Genomic DNA, 16,055 nt, shown 5'->3' with positions numbered 1-16,055 from the left:
AGAATACCCAGCCTCTGACCTGCTCTCGTGGCCACAGTATTTATATGGTTGGTCCAGTTAAGTTTCTGGTCAATAGTGACCCCCAGGACGTTGATGGTGGGGGATTCGCCGATGGTAATGCCGTTGAATGTCAAGGGGAGGTGGTTAGACTCTCTCTTGTTGGAGATGGTCGTTGCCTGGCACTTGTCTGGTGCGAATGTTCCTTGCCACTTATCAGCCCAAGCCTGGATGTTGTCCAGGTCTTGCTGCATGCTGGCTCGGACTGCTTCGTTATTTGAGGGGTTGCGAATGGAAGTGAACACTCATCAGCGAACATCCCCATCTCTGACCTTATGATGGAGGGAAGGTCATTGATGAAGCAGCTGAAGATGGTTGGGCAGATATATTAGTGCCTCTCAGGACATCCCAAAGCACTTTACAGTCAGTTAATTACTTTTGATGTTGTAGTCATGTTCTGTAGGCAAATGTGGCAGCCAATTTGTAAACAAAAAGGTCTTGCAAACAGTAATGAGATGAATAACCAGGTAATTTGTTTTGGTGGTGTTGGTTAAAGGATACATATTGGCTAGGACAACTCACTTGCTTCGCCCTCAAATAGTGCCATAAGAAAGATTTCTTTACCTGCCCTTTATGTGGCAGGTAATAGATGATCCGGAGTCGAGAGGGAGGCTGCAAAAAGTCTGGATTTTCTTTTTCAAATCTTCAGGCTTGGGGATTTGAAAATTCCTAATTTTCGGTGGAAAATTTATACAAGCAGGTTTCTGATAGCCCTACCAGTGAGTAAAATTTGACAATTGTAAACAATATTACAACACCAAGTTATAGTCCAACAATTTTATTTGAAATTCACAAGCTTTCGGAGGCTTCCTCCTTCCTCAGGTAAATGTTGTGGACTGTTGTGGTAAAATTTGACAGGTCTGAATGTAATTGCAAAGGTGGTAACCCCATCTAATGGTGCAGGGACCAAAGTACTACAACCTACGAATAGAGCATTACGTGAGCACCCTCTACTGGGCAAGTTAGTGAGATAGGTAGTGACAAAAAGATTCCAAATCAGGGAATGCCCCAGGACCACAAAAAAGGTTATGTTAAAGGGTGAGTAGCAAAATATTCCTTTCCCTTCTTCTGTGCCCTAATATATATATCATATATGTATATGCTACTTATTGTTGTGAGCATTTTAATGGCCATTTTGTAGTGTTTGGATTATAATAAGAACTGCATTTGATTTTAGTGTTAGGGCAAGTATATTACTGTATCACACTGAACATCAACTTCCAATAGAATAAACAAATTATATTTTCTAATTAAAACATGCAGATGTAAATAGAGAATGGATACTCAAGTGCTGAATATAGGTTTGAATCTAATTGAGTGAGTCAGATGGTTTATATATAGAAACAAATACCCCAAGAAAGAAAGAACTTGCATTTATATAGCGCCTTGCATGACCTTAGGATGTCCCAAAGCGCTTAACAGCCAATAAAGTACTTTTGAAATGTAGTCATTGTTGTAATGTAGGAAACGTGACAGCCAATTTATGCACAGCAAGGTCCCACAAACAACAATTTGATAATGACCGGATAATCCGTTTTATTGATGTCAGTTAAGGGATAAATGTTGGCCAGGACACTGGGGAGAACTCCCCTGCTCTTCTTCGAAATGGTGCCATTTTTTATGTCCACCTGAAAGGGCAGACAGTGCCCCGGTTTAACATCTTATCCAAAAGACGACTCCTCTGACAGTGCAGCACTCCTTCAGTACTGGACTGGAGTGGTAGCCTAGATTTTTGTGCTCAGGTCTCTGGAGAGGGACTTAAACCTATGACCTTCTGATTCAGAGGTGAGTGTGCTATCCCTGAGCCACAGGTGACATTAGAGTTACAGGCTGGAATCTACTTAAGGGGATCAGATGATCAGGAAGTTTGCAAGCGTAGTTTGGGATTCTTTTTGTTGTCACTAATTTGGACACTGACCAGTGTGTTCCACGTAGTGGTGGTGTGATGTAATTCAAACTGAATAGAATGGTCACCTTTTGCTGAGTTCAAAGCTGGACGAGGTCAGGATATGAGTGGGGCAGAGAGTGGGATTATAGCTTCAGTTCTGATGTTGGCTTTGTTGCTTCAGATATAGTAATAGAAATAAGAAAACAAAAGGACTCCACCATCTAAGCCCCTATCCCTGTCAGTTCCATGCCAGTTTCCTTTCTCCTTACTCTTTTCCCCCTAATGATGGTAAGTATGACCTAGGGTCTTCTATTCCAATGTTCCTTCTGTTGCGACTTCAGAATTCTCAGGCTCTCTGTTCAGAAATATTTGCTGCTTTTTTTTTGTGGCACCATTTTGTAATCTCTGTTTCTTTCCACAGTGGCTCCCACCATCATGTCTGTCTCTGGAATTTTCCGTGCTCCACAGTATTTCTTGGCCGGAGCACAGAGAGTTGTGTCCCTGTTTAAATATCCATATGTCTCAGTGTGGGTTTCATCGCGATGGAAACACTCCAACCCTCGGCAGTACAAGGCTGTTATTTTTGACATGGGTGGAGTTCTGATTCCTTCTCCGTACAGGTTGGCTGCTGGTGAGCAATTCTGTAGAATTTTTATTTGTTTTTATTAAATCCTTCACAAGTGAGCTTTTACAGGTTTATTAATGGAGTGCCATATTTTATCTAAAAACAGGGTGCACAAAAAAGATTGCTGCTCCCACATGACTCAGAGATTGTGAAGATCCCAGGGATCATTTCTGATATGTGCTGGATTAACTGATCTCAGCTGGGATAGTGGTAGGGGCAGTACAATTTGCCTCAGTGCCCTTGAACTAGAGAGGGAAAAATTGGCCACAGTTGATTCTTCTGAATACTATCCAATAATCCCTGCTTGAAGTGGGCACTTTTGGATGTTGGGAAAGGTACTATTCTGGTCTCTGAGAAACAATGGAGATGTTTATGCACTGGAAGCAGTGCAGAGTGGAATCATGAGGCTGATTCCTAGTGGTAAGGGTCGGAGTTATGAGGAAAGACTGGAGAAACCTGGGCTTTTCAACTGAGAGATGACCTTATAGAGTCGTGAATGGTGGTGGACAAGTAAACAACTAACGGGAGGAGGAGGCTCTGTAAACATCCCCATCCTCAATGATGGCGGAGTCCAGCACATGAGTGCAAAAGACAAGGCTGAAGCATTTGCAACCATCTCCGGCCAGAAGTGCCAAGTGGATGATCCATCTCGGCCTCCTCCCGATATCCCCACCATCACAGAAGCCAGTCTTCAGCCAATTCGATTCACTCCACGTGATATTAAGAAACGGCTGAGTGCACTGGATACAGCAAAGGCTATGGGCCCTGACAACATCCCGGCTGTAGTGCTGAAGTCTTGTGCTCCAGAACTAGCTGCGCCTCTAGCCAAGCTGTTCCAGTACAGCTACAACACTGGCTCTACCCGACAATGTGGAAAATTGCCCAGGTATGTCCTGTCCACAAAAAGCAGGACAAATCCAATCCGGCCAATTACCGCCCCATCAGTCTACTCTCAATCATCAGCAAAGTGATGGAAGGTGTCGTCGACAGTGCTATCAAGCGGCACTTACTCACCAATAACCTGCTCACCGATGCTCAGTTTGGGTTCCGCCAGGACCACTCGGCTCCAGACCTCATTACAGCCTTGGTCCAAACATGGACAAAAGAGCTGAATTCCAGAGGTGAGGTGAGAGTGACTGCCCTTGACATCAAGGCAGCATTTGACCGAGTGTGGCACCAAGGAGCCCTAGTAAAATTGAAGTCAATGGGAATCGGGGAAAACTCTCCAGTGGCTGGAGTCATACCTAGCACAAAGGAAGATGGTAGTGGTTGTTGGAGGCCAATCATCTCAGCCCCAGGACGTTGCTGCAGGAGTTCCTCAGGACAGTGTCCGAGGCCAACCATCTTCAGCTGCTTCATCAATGACCTTCCCTCCATCATAAGGTCAGAAATGGGGATGTTCGCTGATGATTGCACAGTGTTCAGTTCCATTCGCAACCCCTCAAATAATGAAGCAGTCCGAGCCCGCACGCAGCAAGACCTGGACAACATTCAGGCTTGGGCTGATAAGTGGCAAGTAACATTCGCACCAGACAAGTGTCAGGCAATGACCATGTCCAACAAGAGAGCGTCTAACCACCTTCTCGACATTCAATGGCATTACCATCGCCGAATCACCCACCATCAACATCCTGGGGGTCACCATTGACCAGAAACTTAACCATATAAATACTGTGGCTACAAGAGCAGGTCAGAGGCTGGGTATTCTGCGGCGAGTGACTCACCTCCTGACTCCCCAAAGCCTTTCCACCATCTACAAGGCACAGGTCAGGAGTGTGATGGAATACTCTCCACTTGCCTGGATGAGTGCAGCTCCAACAACACTCAAGAAGCTCGACACCATCCAGGACAAAGCAGCCCGCTTGATTGGCACCCCATCCACCACCCTAAACATTCACTCCCTTCACCACCAGCACACTGTGGCTGCAGTGTGTACCATCCACAGTATGCACTGTAGCAACTCGCCAAGGTTTCTTCGTCTGCACCTCCCAAACCCGCGACATCTACCACCTAGAAGGACAAGAACAGCAGGCACATGGGAACAACACCACCTGCTCGTTCCCCTCCAAATCACACGCCATCCCGACTTGGAAATATATCGCCATTCCTTCATCGTCGCTGGGTCAAAATCCTGGAACTCCCTAACAGCACTGTGGGAGAACCTTCACCACATGGACTGCAGCGGTTCAAGAAGGCGGCTCACCACCACCTTCTCAAGGGCAATTAGGGATGGGCAATAAATGCTGGCCTTGCCAGCAACGCCCAAATCCCATGAACCAATTTTTTTAAAAAGGTATATTGGATAGGTATGGAAAAGGTTAATCCGAAATTTTGCTTTAAATTAAATTAAGAGTAGGACAAAGGAACATGTGTTCAAATTAGTGAAAGGTAAATTTAAGACTGCTATCCAGTTCTACACACACTGTAATTATCACTTGGAATGGATTTTCAGATAGAGGAGTGGAGGCAAAAACCATGGAATCATTTAAAAAGAACAGTTAGATGATGAAATGGGGGGGGGGGGGGGTTGTATGGTTTTTCTGGATGGATGAATTAAGATGACCTTCCTCATAATTTATTGTAATCTTGTGATCATTGGGCTTAGCTGTAGTGCCACCAGTTTTTTAAAATTCATTTATGGGATGTGGGCGTCGCTGGCAAGGCCAGCATTTATTGCCCATCCCTAATTGCTCTTGAGAAGGTGGTGGTGAGCCGCCGCCTTGAACCGCTGCAGTCCATGTGGTGAAGGTTCTCCCACAGCGCTCTTAGGTAGGGAGTTCCAGAATTTTGAACCAGCGACGATGAAAGGATCAACAATATATTTCCAAGTCAAGATGGTGTGAGACTTGGAGGGGAACGTGCAGGTGGTGGTGTTCCCAAACACCTGCTGCCCTTGTCCTTCTAGACTGTAGAGGTCACTGGTTTGGGAGGTGCTGTTGAAGAAGCCTTGGCGAGTTGCTGCAGTGCATCTTGTGAATGGGACATACTGCACCCACGGTGCGCCGGTAATGGAGGGAGCGAATGTTTAAAGTGGTGGATGGGGCTGCTTTGTCCTGGATGGTGTCGAGCTTCTTGAGTGTTGTTGGAGCTGCACTCATTCAGGTAAGTGGAGAGTATTCCATCACACTCCTGACTTTTGCCTAGTAGATGGTGGAAAGGCTTTGGGGAGTCAGGAGGTGAGTCACTGCTGCAGAATACCCACCCTCTGACCTGCTCTTGTAGCCACAGTATTTATGTGGCTGGTCCAGTTAAGTTTCTGGTCAATGGTGACATCCAGAATGTTGATGGTTGAGGATTCGCCGATGGTAATGCCTTTGAATGTCAAGGGGAGGTGGTTAGATTCATTTATTGTTGGAAATGGTCATTGCCTGGCACTTGTCTGGCGTGAATGTTAATTGCCATTCAACAGCCCAAGCCCGGATGTTGTCCAGGTCTTGCTGCATGCGGGCACGGACTGCTTCATTATCTGAGGGGTTGTAAATGGAACTGAACACCGTGCGATCATCAGCAAACATCCCCTTCTGACCTTATGATGGAGAGAAGGTCTGGAGTCACATATAGGCCAGTCTGGGTAAGAACGGCAGGTTTCCTTCCCCAAAGGGCATTAGTGAACTAGATGGGTTTTTACAACAATACGGTAGTTTCATGGTCACCGTTACTTTTACTAGTTTTATATTCTAGATTTTATTTAATTAACTGAATTTAAATTCCCCAGCTGCCATGGCAGGATTTGAACTCATGTCTCCGGGTTATTAGCCCAAGCCTCTGGATTATTAGTCCAGTAACATAACCACTATGCTACAGTATCCTGATGTTGAATAGCATATGGGCACTTACTGTCCAGGCTCACACTTGAATAATTGCCACTTGGGCATGGTGCTGGAGGGCATCCATGAAACTATGCCCCAGCGAGGAGTCAACTACTCCAGGAGACTGGTGGAAATTGACATGAAAAGGGGGAAAAATGCCCCCTGTTCAGTATATCTCTAACCCAACCAAATCTGCCTGCCTTCTACATCAGCTAGAGTATGATATCTAACCTACATCACATCACACCTCTGTCAAGCAGGGTTTTTAAAACGTACAATAGTGGGCATGACGTTAGATAGAACAGAACTAGATGTCCTTGAATCATTTCACAGATGGAGAGATAGGACAAAGGGTTGCACCTGCAATTCTGTGTTCCTTATCTCAGCTGTGCCATTATTAGGGAAGTAATGAATTGAGGCCAAGCAATTCTTTGAAGGGACCAAAGTGGGTGGAGGGAAAGACTTATCCCTGGGCTGCTTTCGCACCTTTCCTACTGGAAGGTTTGAGTGTTTGTAGTGAAGAACCAGAAAAAGGTTTTCTGTTTTCTTAACTGTGCGGGGTTGGGGGTGGGGTGGAATACCTGTAGTTAAAATATTCCAGTAGGTAGGAAAATATGAAATATAGTAAATTCTGTAATTTGCTACATTTTTTGGTTCTGCATTAGTTGAAGGAGCCTTGCTGTAGAGGACTGTCTACAGGTTTTATAGCTCCTCCACCTCCAATGTTCTATAATCCATGACCTGTGCCCCTTCTGTTCTTCAGAGTGGGAGCTGCAGAATAATCTTCCTGCTGGATCGATCTGGAAAGCTATATTATCTGGAGAGAAACGCATTGCCTGGGACCGGTGCATGATAGGAGAACTGACGTACGAGGAGCTTGTAAAAGTGTGCAGCAAAGAAGTGGTGACTGGAGTAAGTATTATATATTCAGTCTGATGTCTCTGGTTTAAAATAACAATTCTCCCACTCCCCCCACCAATTTTCTTCCCTCCTCTCCTGAGGAACTGACTGTTGCTGAGGTATTCCTCATGGCTGTCTAGTTCCCTCTCACGAGGCTCCTCCAATCACCTAGTGAATGACCTACTAACCGAAAAGGTCCAACGTTTTTTTTTCCTGTTTGGTGCTGAGTCAGCTGATTTCAGCTTGGTCAATAAGTGTGGTACTGAAATCTGCCTCAGTGGCCTGCATTACGGAGCAGAAAAAAAGCAGTCGGGTTTCCCAGTATGCCCCTTTAGCATGACCTATTAGTTCACCTCCAAATTATCTGTCTTTTATTGATAATACTGTGGCCAGTGTGCCTCTGAACATTTTTGTCTCGATTCTTCTAAGCTGCAACCACAATCCTATATGCTCATCCTCCCTATACATTCCCACTGTGTTGAAATCAAGACTCTGTGTTGTCTACTACGGGTCAGTGGGTAGCACTCTCGCCTCTGAGTTAGAAGTTTGTGGGTTCAAGTCCCGCTCCAGAGACTTGAGCACAAAGTCCGGGCTGATACTCCAGTATTTCGACAAAGAGCAGGGGAGCTCCCCACGGTGTCCTGGCCAACATTTATTCTTCAACCAACATACTAAAAACAGATTATCTGGGCATTATCGCATTGCTGTTTGTGGGACCTGTGCAAATTGGCTGCCACGTTTCCTGCATTACGACAGTGACTACACTGCAAAAAAGTACTTCATTGGCTGTAAAGTGCTTTGGGACGTCCTGAGGTCATGAAAGGCGCTATATAAATGCAAGTCTTTCTTTCTATTTTACTTTAACACATTCTGTTTCAGGACCTCAAGCTCCTTGCCTTCCTCTGTCTTCCATTCCTCCTACAGGCTTAAACCCCATGTTTGGCATCATCGAACACTGCTTCTTGGTTTACCTTTCTTCTCTCCTGCTTTCAACCTTCAGGTTTCCAGCACTCTGGGTCTTTGGTTTCCTGATTTAATAAAAAAAAATCTAGAGTTACTGATCTCAGCTGGAAGTGCTTAGTGAAGGCGAAGTGTTTTCCCTCATAGAATGGCAGTCACTCGACCATATTTACTTTCCTCTGGCTGGTTTTAGTATGGGATCAGTTAAGACTTAGAAGTCTAGCCTGGATATGATATTCAGAGATAATAGGAACGGAAGAGAAAATAATAAATACCCCACGTGCAGTATTTTAACCATTTCTGGTCACTTAACTTCCAAAGGACATTGATACACTAGAGAGAGTACAAAGGCAAGGAGTAATTCCATTTTGTTGTGAAGATGGACTTGGGAGTGGGGATTAGTGTCTGAATCAACTTAGTGGGAAATGAACTGCCCATTGTACTGCCAAGTCAAACAGAACAGAACAGAACAAGAAGATCCCAGGTTTGATCCTGATCTGTATTGGAGCAGCACTGACATCCATATAATTGGCCTCACAATGCCTGGGCTTAGAAAAGGAAAAAATGCCAGCCAGGGTTTCCACTACTGGAGATTGCATATGTAGAGATGTTAAGTGAGGACAGGATTGGACTCTGCTGTGAGTCGCTTCCTGCATACTCGCCTCATTATGCAGGCTCACGTCCAAAGAGCAACCACTTGTCAAAAGGTACAAGTGTCAGTCTCTTCAGGAGAAAAGGGCAAAAAATTGGGTGGAGAAGTAAGTTCTTAATCTGACGTCAAATATATGCTTTGTCTGTCTTTCTCAGATCCCCTTTTGTTTGAGGCCTGTATATGAAAATAGACAGCTATGACTAGTTCCGATACTTTCCTCCTGCATCCAGTACAGAAATAGAGCATGTAAAGAACAATTTGCATTAATACTGACACACCTGCTTATGTGGTACACTGAGGCCTTCAGACTGAATGAGAATAGGATTGACTGTCCTGGTAAATCGTTCTCTGCTTTCCCTGTCCGTTCTTGGCCACTCCCTGCTTCCCTTGCATCTTTCTCTCTTTTTCATTCACTGCCCAGTTCTTGTTCTTCTGCTTGGTGAGCAAGAATGTGAGTTCACTGTGAGGTGTTGGTGGTAGGGTGATTTACCCATATTTTGCATTCATAAAATGCTCCATTGCTTTCCATTCACACTGGTACAGATCCCTTTTTTTTAATTCCACTTTGTTTTGCTTACTTATAATGCCTCTGCTGTTTTTCTTTTCCTGTATCTCCTCTTGTTGTATTATTGCCTCTTTTGGGGTCTTGTCTTTATTCCATAGAGACAAATCCCTGCTTCACCACTTCCTTTTTTGGTTCCTTCTCTGCAATCACTTCATGCCTTTCTGTTCAACACTGTTCCCAGTGCTGCTGTGCAACCAGCCACTAGAAAGTCTGAGTGGCCTGTCATTCCTGAGTGAATTGCCCAACTTGATTGGCCACCCTTCACTTCAACACTAGACAGACAACATGGCCTATATCTGAAACATGGGATATGGGGAATTGCAGACACAAACTCATAATCTACCAACGGTGCACTACACCTCAAAGTCTCAGCCCTATGTTGCTCCTCCTTTCTGCATCTTTGTCCCTCTCTTCCTCGTCTCTGTTTCCCTGGTTTTGCAAACGTGCACTCTCTCTCAGTCCCTACCTCCAAATCACTACCACTCTCTCATCTTTTGTTTTCTTTCATCAATGGTTTCCCAGTCTCACACACTCAGACTTTTGTTAGTGCTGACCCATTGTCGTTCATGCTCTCCCTGTTCTTTTTCTTTATTTTTCTTATTCTGTTTCTCTTACTTGACTTTCTTTTGCTCTCACATTGTTCCTCTCTGTCACTAACTCTAACAGTTTTCCTTTTCTTTACACAGACTCAGACCTCTAATCCAATCCAGTCCTATTTATTAGAATTAACAAGGCAACTGACTAATCAGACTTGTCCTGCAATGAGTGAAGCAGTCCAGTGTATCAGGGCGGAGGGACTGCAAACTGCTGTACTGACCAATAACTTCTGGTTCAAGGGCCAGAGTTTCTTGCCTGTGGAGAAATTTCACTTTGATGTGGTGAGTACAATTCATCAAACACTTCAGGATTTTATTTCTTTTCATGCATCTCTGTCGTAGGCTTGTAAGGAAAAACTATGATTAGAACTACTTATTGGTGCAGCAATGTTGAGCATTAGAGTGCTGGCACTCGGTGTCACAGAGTGGAGAACAGACTCCGCTTCGTGTCCTACTCCACTCACTTCCTGATCGGAGTTGCGTTGAGCAAGGAAACACTAAGTGGAGCCTGTGGCATCCCTCAGCAAAGGAGAGGGAAAATCAGGGGCGTGTCATGCTTTGTTGGTCTCTGACACCTCTTAGTGGTCAGCTACAAGAGTGTTGGTGGCAACCTGGAAGTGAGGTGTGTGTACCTTTTAGCTCCATCTACAGGGGATGAAAATACAAAAAAAAAGGATCTCCACTGTATCGGTGAGCATCATACTTTTGTCTAGGAGATGGTCTTAATGGACATTCTCGCTTGTGCTTCTCATGTATTGCGCTTGCCATTGATGGGAAATGCTGGTTAAGCAAGTATGTGTGTGTCTGTTTATTTTCCTGAACTCTACAATAGAACCTCCCAAGAAGTTTGGTGAGCAGCAGTAACTTGCATTTCTATAGCACTTCTCACATAATGAGATGCGTCAGGATGCTTTACAGGGGGATCAGGTGTCTGGACAGGAAGGAGAGAATTAGAGAAGGTGACTGAAGACCAGGTCATAGAGGTAAGCACTGTGGAGGCTGTAGAAGGAGGGGAGAGAAATAGCAAGATGAAGAGGCATAGGAAAAGAATTCCAGAGTACAGGGGGCTAATGACTGGTCTGTTGATGGACCAGAGGGAGAGGCAATGGCCAGTTTTCCAGAATCAGAAGAGCAGCTGGTGCCTGCTGGAACTGTTGAGCTGGGAAAGGTTGCAGAGGTAGAATGGATCAAAGCCGTCAGGAATTTGAAACTAATGATTTTGAAATTCTGAGCCGAGAAGGTTGACAAGGACAAGGGTGATGAATGGGCAGGGCTGTGTGTGGGATGCAGGTCTTAGAATTCTGTATGACTTGGCAATGTGCATGGGAGGCTGGCGAGGAAAATGTTGGAGAAATTGAGCTTAAGGTTATGAAGACGTGTGAAGGTTTCAGGGCTGCAGGGGTGTTGATTCTGTTATAAATGTCTAGGGGCTGGACTGTAATGATCTCCCTGGTATGATTTCACAGGACAAGTGTACAGTTGAAACACAGTGCCCTTTTCAATTTGTCTGCTTCATTTCTGTATAAATAGGCGTATGTGACACAAGTGTAAAAATTGCAAGAGATTTTTCATTTTGAGCAGTAAAATATGATTTCTAATAGCATACAAGTCATGTCCCCAGATTTATCAAATTGTTTACATGAAGGTGAGGGTTATGAATAGATTTTTTGGGTTTGAAAGCCTGATCTGCTTATAAGAACACTCAGCCCCTGTGCCCGCTCCGCCACCCACAGGGCCTTGACCGATCCGAACTCAGCTTCATGTCCAATTTCCTGCCCGCTCCCCATAACCCCTAATTCCCTTTACTTCTAGGAAACTGTCTATTTCTGTTTTAAATTTATTTAATGATGTAGCTTCCACAGCTTCCTGGGGCAGCAAATTCCACAGACCTACTACCCTCTGAGTGAAGAAGTTTCTCCTCATCTCAGTTTTGAAAGAGCAGCCCCTTATTCTAAGATTATGCCCCCTAGTTCTAGTTTCACCCATCCTTGGGAACATCCTTACCGCATCCACCCGATCAAGCCCCTTCACAATCTTATATGTTTCAATAAGATCGCCTCTCATTCTTCTGAACTCCAATGAGTAGAGTCCCAATCTACTCAACCTCTCCTCATATGTCCACCCCCTCATCCCCGGGATTAGCCGAGTGAACCTTCTTTGTACTGCCTCGAGAGCAAGTATGTCTTTTCTCAAGTATGGACACCAAAACTGTATGCAGTATTCCAGGTGCGGTCTCACCAATACCTTTATATAACTGCAGCAATACCTCCCTGTTTTTATATTCTATCCCCCTAGCAATAAAAGCCAACATTCCGTTGGCCTTCTTGATCACCTGCTGCACCTGCATACTAACTTTTTGATCTTCTTGCACTAGGACCCCCAGATCCCTTTGTACTGCAGTACTTTCCAGTTTCTCGCCATTAAGATAATAACTTGCTCTCTGATTTTTCCTGCCTCCTGTTGTTCTCTGCGCAACTATAACCACTTAACCAAGGGTGCTTATTGTTTGCATAAATGAACGTTAGTTAATATTTTCATAAATTTACCTTGATCGTTAATTCCCAACCCTGTCATTTGTATAGTTCATCAGAGATCCGGCCTCTGATCAAAAACTACAGCAGAGTCAGGTGCGCAAATTGCAAAAGAAAAATGCAGAAATAAAATCCATTTGAGAACAGAGGTCCTTTGCATCACTGCTTTCTTATGTTTTCTTCAATGTTTGCAGATTGTTGAGTCGTGCCGTGAAGGAGTTTCCAAACCAGACCCTGAGATTTACAAACGCTGTTTGGAACACCTGAAGGTCCGCCCTGAGGAATCAATTTTCCTCGATGACCTTGGACAAAACCTGAAAACAGCAGCTCAGCTTGGGATCAGCACTATTAAGGTAAGGCTGTCTGTTGCAAGTTGCTGGGCACAGAGAAACAATTTGGAGGGTCATAGCATACAGTGGAATAGTGACTGGAGAGAGAAGGACAATGTAAAGGTTCTAGAAATGAATTCTGACTTTTCTTCCCCTCTATCATCTGAAGGCATTTTCTCCTGCTGGGGTACGATTTCAAAGCCTTTCTGACCTCTGGTACCTTGGCCAACTGAGCATTCTTTATATATTAACTGGAAGGTGAGTATCAGCTGAATATTCAGCTGTTGAGGCATCGTAGCAGAGCCTGATCCTAACCACACAGCACATTTTCTAGCAGAGGTCACTGGTTGGCAATCAAGAGTGGAAACCATAGCTGATTTTTACATTTCTAGTCTAGGGGCACTGAGGCCAACAGCTGCTCCAGCGAAGATCAACTAGAGATCAGATTAGGAATCAAACCTAGGACCTTTTGGTCTGAATGATGCACTGGGTGGTGCTTTTACTCATGAGGCCACTGGAGAGCTTCTAATTGCATTCATATTAAGTTTAAGTTTATGCCTCTACATAGAGAACAGGGAATCTGTAGCTGAACAGCAATACGGAAAAGGTGTTTCATTTTCATTTCTAGGTTGAAGACACCACTACATCCATTCAGGAGTTAGAATCAATGCTGGGGTTCCCGTTGCACGGTTATGTGCCTGGTACACAAGCTGTTCGTAAGGGGTTGGAGATTCCTAAAGACAGTCTGAAAGAGTATCTCCAGACCACTCTGGGGCTAAGTTCAGCAGGTAGGTTGTTCACCCTCCAGCACAATGCTGTGACCCAAACTTTAAGCATACTGAACTGTTTACACCAGAAGCATATGTATTTGTAGAATAACTTTGTTACAATTGGACACCATTTATTAGAAGAATTTTGGAATGATCCCTGTTTGGATAACTAAATGACTCAAATACTTGATCAGATTCAATCCAGTGTGGCATTCTACTAAATGATATGAATCGATGCACCATGTGATGAAATAATTTTGCACGCAGGGTGTGCTGGGACGTGCGGCCAGTTAGGATAACCAGTCAGCTCAGATAAATGCTTTTCTGCTGACATTTCATGCTTAGAACTGGAAGTAGTTTCAGATCTAATGCATACCTTCTAGCCAGATGCAGTTTGTGTAATTGTGTTTGTAGAGAGAAGAGTTTTAGAAATGCCATCACACAGAGCTCCCCTAATGACTCAATAGATAAATGCACTGTGAATAACTACACGTTCACCATTATGCCATGTCGTGCCTTTTATTGTATTTCTTTGAGTTACAGTACAATTGCCCTATCCCTTTGTCATCAATTTCTTTTAGTTCCTATGGAGATTTCATTCCAAGGTGGCAACTGGAGATTGCTTTTTGCATAAACTCACTTCCTGCAGTGATTAAGTGTGTCTCCCTAGGAAGGACACAGCCACTGGCTGACCATGTTTGACCAAGCAGTAACATAACTACTGTTGGTTGAGATGCCCCGGGAGGTTGGTGCATATTGCGTTCCCAGATGAGAGTAATATAGATATGAGTGGCTAACTTCAATGGGATAACGTGATTGTCTTTATTTTAGTTTGGAGTGAAGCTTTATTTTAGATAGGTGAATTATTGAGAAATGTTTGGACTCTTTTCGATTTTGTGTCTCCCATTTACTTGGCACTGCCCGCAGATCCCCAAGACACCCCCTTGGTCCCTGTTTGAAATGGCTCGGAGATGGTCTGCTGATAGATGTGTACATGCTGAACTTTAGGAGGTGCCCACAAGATTGTAGATTGACTGGTCCTGCTTACCTCCCCCAACCAACCAGGCTGACACGGTGAAAAGGTTGCCCAGAGACAACCTGCAACCTACCACTCTTGAGAACAGCAAGGTAGTTTAGCAGTGCACCATGCACTGGATGTCCTGCAGAGTTATTTTAGTTCCCAGTGTTGCCAAGTTACTTGTATTAATGATGCTTGTTTGATATGCTAAATGTTTGTGTCTGGTTTCAGAGCCACTGACTCTTCGACAGTTTAGTCACGGCCAATCCTACCCCACGTACCACGTGCGGAGTGGAGACCAACAGCTGGTCCTGAGAAAGAAACCACCTGGAAAACAACTGCAGTCAGCACATGCAGTGGAGAGAGAATACAGGTGCGTTGTGAGTAAAATGGAGGGACTCTCTGCTTCTCACAAAACTGATGAATCCCCTTCGCTTAGTCTGCAGCTCAATGAGCTGAATGTTTAACTCTTAGCCTGCTGTCAGTTGCAGGGGATTCCAGGGTCCCTGGGCCAGCCACTTTTTAAAAAAAACATTTTCAGCTCATAGCTCCTTAATGTCTAATTGGGTAGCGGTACTGCCTGGTATTGAGCCTTGCTGATCAGGAAGGTTCCAAGTTTGATTCCTATCTGTGCCAATTCAATTGATTTCAGCCAAGATGTCACTAGAAGCACTACTGGCTTCAGTGTTCCTGAGCTAAGGAGAGGAAAATTAGACAAATTCCTAGATCAGCCATGGATGGGGGTGTAGTTGTGATGCCTCCACCCCTCCCCACAGTCAAATACCATGCCAACACTCACTGTCTCACAGCTGGGTGGGACTGCACTCGCCTGGTTCCATTCTTATCTATCCAGTCGTAGCCAGAGAATCATCTGCAATGGCTTCTCTTCCCGTTCCCCCACCGTTGCCTCTGGAGTCCCCCAAGGATCTATCCTTGGCCCCCTCCTATTTCTCATCTACATGCTGCCCCTCGGCGACATCATCCAAAAACACATCAGGTTCCACATGTACACTGATGACTCCCAGCTCTACCTCACCACCACCTCCCTTGACCCCTCCACTATCTCTGATTTGTCACGCTGCTTGTCCGACATCCAGTACTGGATAAGCAAAAATTTCCTCCTGTTAAATATTAGGAAGACCGAGGCCATTGTGTTCATTTCTCGCCACAAACTCCGTTCCCTAGCCACTGACTCCATTCCTCTCCCTGGCCATTGTCTGAGGCTGAACCAGACCATTCGTAACCTTGGCGTCCTATTTGACCCTAAGATGAGCTTCTGATCACATCCACTCCATCACCAAGACCGCCTATTTCCACCTCCGTAACATCGCCCGTCTTCTCCCCTTCCTCAGTTC

General features: G+C 44.8%; 1 protein-coding gene across 3 annotated transcripts in view; it reads left to right on the top strand.

The window, feature by feature from the left end:
• The window catches only part of LOC137342215 (acyl-CoA dehydrogenase family member 10-like), a 50,372-nt gene that overhangs the window by 1,391 nt on the left and 32,926 nt on the right, over positions 1-16,055 (top strand). For 2 of the 3 annotated variants that reach the window (XM_068006000.1, XM_068005998.1), the window contains exons 1-7: positions 988-1,095; positions 2,367-2,576; positions 7,143-7,291; positions 10,143-10,334; positions 12,778-12,936; positions 13,541-13,700; positions 14,932-15,073. In XM_068006000.1, the coding sequence (XP_067862101.1) occupies positions 1,086-1,095; positions 2,367-2,576; positions 7,143-7,291; positions 10,143-10,334; positions 12,778-12,936; positions 13,541-13,700; positions 14,932-15,073 (1,022 nt within the window). In that variant the 5' untranslated portion in view covers positions 988-1,085. Of the gene's footprint in view, positions 1-987; positions 1,096-2,366; positions 2,577-7,142; positions 7,292-10,142; positions 10,335-12,777; positions 12,937-13,540; positions 13,701-14,931; positions 15,074-16,055 lie in introns of those variants that run through there. The other variant, XM_068005999.1, reaches the window with a different exon arrangement.

The sequence above is a fragment of the Heptranchias perlo genome, chromosome 25, assembly GCF_035084215.1.
Source record: "Heptranchias perlo isolate sHepPer1 chromosome 25, sHepPer1.hap1, whole genome shotgun sequence".
Classification (NCBI taxonomy): domain Eukaryota; kingdom Metazoa; phylum Chordata; class Chondrichthyes; order Hexanchiformes; family Hexanchidae; genus Heptranchias; species Heptranchias perlo.
The sequence above is the reverse complement of the archived record's forward strand: the minus strand, read 5'-3'. Positions and strand labels throughout refer to the sequence as shown.